This window comes from Populus euphratica, unplaced genomic scaffold (genome assembly GCF_000495115.2).
Source record: "Populus euphratica unplaced genomic scaffold, PopEup_1.0 scaffold1887.1, whole genome shotgun sequence".
Taxonomy (NCBI): Eukaryota; Viridiplantae; Streptophyta; class Magnoliopsida; order Malpighiales; family Salicaceae; genus Populus; species Populus euphratica.
Window position 1 is genome coordinate 9,511 of NW_011501728.1, and position 7,808 is coordinate 17,318.

Consider the following 7,808-nt stretch of genomic DNA (forward strand, 5'->3'; position numbering starts at 1 on the left):
TACTTGTAAATCTCGTTAGGCATTCATGATTATAACTTATGTTAACAACAAATCAAGTTCCTTTCATAGCTTAGGTGTCAGTTATACCATACAGTATGGACTATGAGAGTGCCAAGCATTTGTTGTACCAAGTGTTATACAACATAAATCAAGATTAGTCATTTAACAAGAAAAGTATTAAAAAGTGAACAAGATAACAAATACAAAACATGTTAGTATCAAACATTAAAATCCATATTAAGTTTACACTATAATTATTCTTACACCATTAGTGTAACCTTTTCACCTTGACATAATAAACTTAACTAAACATTATGAAAGAAAAAATAAATAAAATAAGAACATAAATAAGATAAAAGTTAACTAAGTAAATGAAAGGAAATGAAAGGCATAAACTTGATATTAATGAAAGCAAAGCATAAACATTATAAAAAATACAAAGAGAGAAAGCAAGAGCATGATCTTGATCTGGAAACTAAGATACCTAAATGCATGGCAAATGCCTTCTTTTATAGCCTAAAATTGGGAACTATTGATTTAATGACTAATTGATGAGTGGGTGGCCAACTCTTGACTTGGTGACAATTCTTATCTTCTCTTGTCTGCCCAAAACATCATTGATAACATCAAAATTGGAATCACTTGAAAACATGAAAGTTGTAGGAAATTGTCTTAGCTTTCTTGTGTAAAACATTAAGGTCATTTGGACTTCTAGAACTCCAGTTATGGGCCAAATACTGAACAATGCTCGGGCTGGAGGGCAGATTCGGACTTCTTTGTTGTTGCTACAATTTGGACTTGAAAATGGCCTTTTTAAATCTTGGGCTCTATATGAAAGTTGTAGGCCCATGTCTTACCTTTTCATCCATATAAAGTAGACTTAAATCTAAGATCTGTAGCTCTAGATATGACCCAATTACCGAACAGTGTTCCGGTTTGGACTGCACCAACATCTCTTTTCTAAGTTTGGCCATCTCTTTATCCTTTCAATTTCAGTTCTTAAATTTATCAATCAATCCTTTCATTTATGTGATAGGCCTGCATTTAAAATAAATATTTACCATAAATTAAAGGTATCTTATATGATTAGATATGTTATTATAAAACATGTTTTACCTAAGGAGTTATTGATACTTCAAGTGAAAAAATGATGACATAAAACCTTGATAAAAATGCACTTTTAAGTACGAATAAGCATGCGTGCCCTTGAACATGGTGGGCTAATAAAATCTATTTTTAAAGATTTTTGCAGCTGTCTATTTTGACAAGAAATAACTTCCACGTGCTTTAGAATGACAAAGTTGAATAACACTAGTTACCTTATTGTCAGGAATGCATTTTTGAAATATTTGATCAGGACAATAGTTGAATAAGTTAGGGTCATCCCAATAAAAGTTCTTCACTTTGTTCAAAAACTTTTCTTTATCTTGGGTACTCCAATCAGTTGGCAAATCTCCTAAAGTAAGAAAATTGATATTTTTATCATACCAAGGCATTGGACTAAGAGAAAGTAAGGATTCAAGAGGAAAGTAATCATCAATTGGTGTGATGTTAGATGTCAAATTTGTTGTCACTTTTGACAAAAGATCTGTATCAACATTTTTGGTGTGTTTTTCATCCATGATTTCTTCCTCAGAATAAATCATTTACAAATCTTTAGATTCATCCAACTCATTTTTACTTAAAGTAGATTCAAGTTGATTATAAACTAATTCGTCAATATGATATACTTCTTGTAAATCATTATCATCTCTAGGTTGCTTGCAAATGTTGAAAATATTTATCTCTAGTGTGATGTTTTCAAATGATAGCTTCATCAGTCCATTCCTATAATTAATCAATGCATTAGAAGTTGCAAGAAACAGATGTCCTAAAATAACAGGAAATGAATTACATGCTTCAAGAGGTTGTGTGTCCAAGATAACAAAATCCATAGGATAAATGAATTTATCGACTTGTACTAACACATCTTCAACTATTTCTCTAGGTATTTTTACAGATCTATCAGCAAGTAAAAGAGTTATAGAAGTTGGTTTTAACTCATCTAGATTGAGACTTTGAAAAACTGAATATAGAAGTAAATTCACACTAGCTCCAAGATCAAGTAAGGCTCTTTCAATTTTATGTTCTCCAATAAAACCAGAAATTGTAGGACAACCAGAGTCTTTATATTTCAAAGCATTATTGTTCTGAAGAATGACACTTACTTCTTCGGCCAAAAAAGCTTTCTTTTTCACATTCAGTTTTCTCTTCACCGCGCATAGATCTTTCAAAAATTTAGCATAGAAAGGAACCTGTTTAATAGCATCCAACAAAGGTATATTGATTCTTACCTGTTTGAAAGCTTCAATGATTTTAGAGTTGTGATTGACTTTCCTTTGTTTGGTCATGGCATGAGGAAATGGAAGTGCTAGTGGGGAATCAGTCTTTTCTTTGCAAATTTCAGATTCAACTCCTTCCTTACCCTTAGAGATTGACTCATTATCTTTCTCACAAGGTTCAAGAGTGGGTTTTTCAATAAACATAAATCATTATTTTATAATTAAATCCAAAAACCCTTCCTAACACCTCACACAAGAGATACGACAAAAAACGTCTGCTAGTGTTAGATGACGTCGCGTCGATGCTCGCACCCCCCAACAAAAATAATAGCACATTGGATTGATTTGGGTTCCATAATTTAACCAATGAAACTTATGATCCAGGTTATGAACGCTACTAGCTTTAATAACTTTGTGTTTTTTGCAGATCATACACTAATGGGCCGGAACTAAAAGGCTAGGTGAGTATAGGCTTCGAAGCCTAATTCATGCCTTTTTTAATCTTTTCATAAGGAGCAGGTAGCCCATTGTGTTGTTAGCTCACACGATTTTTTCAAGTAGACAATATCTTAAAATCTAGTCATTACTGTGGTAGCTAAAAAATATATAGGGGAGGGTTTTGTCCTCAATATTTATTTTCTAGCTATTTTCACCTAAAAAACCTCAAAATACCATAAAAATATCCGTAAACCCCTGCTAACCTAAAACATCCCAAAATCACTTAAATTAAAAAAAATTAGTAGAATAAAAAAAATATATAAACCAAGCCTAACCTATTTTTTTAGGTATGTTTAGGAATAATCCACCATCATTGAATGGAAAAATTGATACCAAGAAAAACAAGTTTCATTGCTAAAAATTGATCATTTATTAACTTTGTCCCTCTTTCACTATTTTCAGTAGACTTTCTTTTTCATATTTCTAATTTAAAAATTAATATGTTAAGAAAATAAATTTTTAGATCAAAATTAAAATGAAAAAAAACTAAAAGGACCGTAAAGTAAGAAAAAGAAAAGTAGGTGGACTAAAAAGAACTATTTTTATTGAATTTAAGATTGGCCATCAAGTTTCTCTTTATTTTACATTTTGGTCCTCTATTGTTGAATTTTTTTCTTAACAAAAATTGATAATTTTTTATGAAATTAAATATAAAAGACTTCATTGAAAAAGAAAGTTTGATAATGAAAATAAAAATAAAAATTTGGATACTATGAATCACTACAATGATTTACCTAAACTTTTTATTATGTTTTATTATACTATATAAAAAGTATAATTAGCCATAATATCAATTACACTATTGTCAATTTAAATTTTGTGCTATAATTTTTGTTTTTGTAAATGATCATGTTAAGCACATTACAAAATTGGTTGGATTATGCATTTTTTCTCAATGACAAATCATAAAAAATATCTAAATTTGTTTTTTGATTTATCATTAAATAAGATAACAAGTACTTTCCAAGGTCAAGAAGTATCATGTTACTTTCTCTTACTCATTTATTCTAGTATGTAGTTTTGTTTTTAAAAGTTAATATTTATTAAATGTTTTTTTTTAAATTACCTTGATAATTTTATAATTTAATTATGTTTTTACTATAGCGATGCTCTTTTAAAAGTTATAATTTATATCATAAATCAAAATAATTTCTCAAATAAAATAAAAAGATGAAATTACTCTTGTATATTACATATCGAAAACACCTTAAAAGATAAAAGAAATTCTCTCTTCAAACATTATCTCTCTCTCTCTCAGGTTTACAAAATATCACCAATTTTGGAGACCCGATTCCACATGGCACATTACACCCTCACAGCTATAATTGAAGATAATGCCCGGTACACACGGGTACACAATTGAACAGTCTTTTAGTGCATCTTGATTTGATGTATGGATGCCAATGGCCCATCCATTATTGGGACACCACGTGGGCTTTTGTCACTATTGTAAAGTTCAAAGAATCAACACAACATGAAATCCACAGTTGTTTTTCCACAAACACGTGATTGAATTTTAACCCTCCTTTTTCTTTTTCTTTTGTTTTTTTTTTTTTTGTAATATTTGCTCTATGGAAATAGAAGAAAGACTACGTTGCCTTTTCCAAAACGATTTTACGAAAAGAAAAAAGCAGATTTTTTCTGGGAATAAGATATCATGTTGTAGTACAAGCGAGAGGTGTGGAAAATTGGCTATTTATCTGTCCATTGCAATGATAATTTTACAAAATTATTGGACTTTTTTTCCCTCTTAAAAATAGAGGAGAAAACCTCCTCGTCCACTGCCGCATAAGTGAACCCACCTCCGATGATCAAGCTCGGAGTCAGTGGATATTGCAAGCTGGCTGGACCACGTACCTTTCTGAAGGACCCGAGTGTTAAAAAGGGAGACATCTTCCAATTTCTCATAAGATCATTCACGAGGTACGAGGTACCTTTGTAGTTATTGAACTCCTAAACTAAAATCATTAAATTTTCTCAATTAAGGTAAGAAAGTAATTCATTGCTGAAGCTAGTAATAATCTGTGAGTAATTTAAGAGTTTTGTATAATAAATATATATGGTTGAGTTTATTCATTAGTGTTTGAAATCTTGCTCTCACACATACATTATATATATTATTTTAAAAAATATTTAAATAATATTTAATAGTATAGTAATGATTATTTTTAAAGTATTTTTTATTTTAAAATATATCAAAATAATATATTGGTTATAATTTAATTAAAAAGATATGCTTTGATATTTTCTCTCCCTCTCTCTTTCTTTTCCACCACCTAATTTATGTGTCGATATTTGTTTTTTTTACCGCATGAGCCTAGTTATTTTTGTCAATCTAGACCTAGTTATATAAGATCTAGGGTCAACTTGGTGATTCTTTTATTTGAGATCTGATTTGGGTTAGTTTATGATAAAATTTAGTTTTTTTCTTTCAAAACCATATTGTTTTAGGTTTATGTATCATTTAAAAAAAGTCTAAAATGACGATGATATTTTACCATGTGGGTCTAGTTATTTTTGTTCATCTACTTCTGGCAACACATCTAAGAAACCATTGTAGTATCTAAATTGAAATACGGTCCATTAGATGAGCATCTTGAAAGAAAAAGGAGAAAACTCACTGAATACTAACATAGAAAGAGAAAAACAAGTGAAGGCAAACGGGGAAAAATAGAACAGAAAAGAAAATGGTAAGCATATGTCCTCTCATCACCATGATCAGTCAGCAACAAACTCAATCTTGACATTAGCAACGGTAACAAAATCACCACCAGTCCGAGGCACTAAAGTCACCACAAGGGTATCATCTCCTTCAGCTTCCAGATCTTCCAACAATCCTGTAATCCCCAATACCAGATTTGTCTTTGATTTTTTTGCATGCTTGTGAGGCACATTGACGAAACTTCCCGCAAACTCGGACTTGTCCGGTCCACCAGGTGAATCAGGTTCATCGTTGACGAGGACATCGAACTTAATTAATTGATTTTCTTCATACTCAATCCCTTCAATAACTAGAACTTCAGCTTCATCTTCTTTCTCCGTTGCGCTTCTTGATTTCTTTGGCCTGGAAACCTCCACACTTATGACTTTATCCAAGACAACAGGGAATGCACTAATTGGTGTTAATACAACGCTTTTTTTAGCTGCACGACGTAATTTTTCCTGCCTTGTTAATTTTGGTGTTGGTCTAGTTTTCAGCCAAGGAATAGGAACATCTTGAAAGCCATATCTTAGCTTCTTGGTGTCAAGAGTATCTTTAACCTTTACTCGAACCAGCTCTTTATTCTCATTCCAGAAAAGAAACTCTGAATTAAGCCAATCAGGATCCTCGATATCCTTTCGCTTGCCTCCAGGTATTTTCTTCCACAAGTCCCACATTCGGTCGACGTTCGAGTGATGACAGTAAAATATAGGATCTCTCCCTGCAGAGTAGAAATTGCCCATATTTTCCCCTTTAGTTTGATTGGGGTCGCCGGTCCAGATGTGAATCTCAGTGTGTGGGGTGGTCTCAATTGTACCCATTCCAGGACTTGGATCATCACCAGCACGATATGGTTTTCCAAAAAAGAGAGTAGGCTTCGTGGCACCGGACACCATTTGCCTGTACATTACGTTAAGATTGCTTGCATACAATTCCTCTGCTTTTGCAGGGTCTGGATTCGCATCTCCTTTGGCGTAATTAAGATCAAGTAGTGTCGGAGGTTGGTGATTCGCGTCGCGAAGGGGGTCATAAAGTGGTGATTGGGGGTCAGTAAAAATGGCTGGCATTTGCATGCCGGCAGGGGCATCCCAATTCCAGAAAGGCAAAGCGAAAGTTGGATCATCAATCAGTTTACCCAAGATTCTTTCGAAGTAGTATAAATAGGCTCTATGCCATGGAAAGAAGAGCCACGAGAAGTGAATTTGAAGGTCTAAATCAGGAAAGCCTGCTTGGTGATAAGCACCATCACAATAAGCACAATGAACGTTAGCTTGGTTCTTGAAGCTACGTGGATCATCGTCAGGAAGACTTTTCATCAGTGCAATGGCTTTGGCGTATTTAGCTACGTAGGCTTTATCAACTAAATGAGCAGCAGGCCTAATGCGCATTGGGGAGGACGCAGAAGGGAATTCGAAGTTTTTGATCTTTGTGGAAGTTTGAGGGCAACAGTTCGTGGGATTACTTTCGGATGGCAGGGTAACGAGCTCACATTGGGTTAAGTCTGGGGGTGCAATGGGGTTAGCATAGGCAAATGGATCACTAAGTCTAGTTGCTCCATAGAGTCCACCGAGACCAATGAGCAGATCTCTTCTGGTGGCAGGGTTTTGTTCGTGATCATTCTTGCCTGATTTGCAAGAAACAATCGGGATATCGAGACGGTTTGGCTTTTTAATTCTGGAAACTCGGTTAGTTTTCGGGAAGGAAGGCAAGAAAGAGGAGGCAGCTAAAGGGATGCTACTTGAAACAGAAATACAGGAAGCCATAGCTTGGTTTGGTGTGGGGGTGAAGGATTCTTGGGTACCATTTATAAGAAATGTCCATGGTAAAACGACTACTGTGGCTTCCATTAAAATAATCTCTATCGGAGTAAATGTGATCTGTAAATTTTTTTTATTAAAAAAAACATTCTATTTGAATTCAAAGAATAATAGAGGCAACCACTTAATGCAAATTTGGAGTACGATAGTTTTTATTTTTACAAAAATATATTCATAAAAAAAATTAATAATTTTTATGTTTTAATATAACAAAATTATTTAATATATTTTCAAATAAAATCACTTATACAGATTACATGACACAACTTCAATGGAAGAGATATGAAAGCATTTTTATGTTTTAAAAATATTTAAAAAAATTAAATTTTTATTTTTTAAAATTAATATTTTTAATGTTTTTTACATTATTTTTAAAAAATAAAAAATATTATTTTAATATATTTTTAAATAAAAAAATATTTTTAAAGACTACGGCAGCCCCGTTATCCTAACATACACGCCAGAAATTAT

The 7,808-nt window shown here is 32.7% G+C and overlaps 1 protein-coding gene across 1 annotated transcript; it reads right to left on the bottom strand.

Moving 5' to 3' along the window:
- Window positions 1–5,363: 5,363 nt before the first annotated feature.
- Window positions 5,364–7,310, bottom strand: LOC105118339 (polyphenol oxidase, chloroplastic-like). Its single transcript, XM_011016263.1, has one exon. The coding sequence runs from the start codon at window positions 7,281–7,283 to the stop codon at window positions 5,538–5,540; it is 1,746 nt and encodes a 581-aa protein (XP_011014565.1). The 5' UTR covers window positions 7,284–7,310; the 3' UTR covers window positions 5,364–5,537.
- Between the last annotated feature and the right edge of the window lie 498 nt (window positions 7,311–7,808).

Coding starts and splice junctions, on each gene's coding strand:
- LOC105118339 (XM_011016263.1), bottom strand. CDS start 7,283: ATGGCTTCCTGTATTTCTGTTTCAAGTAGCATCCCTTTAGCTGCCTCC.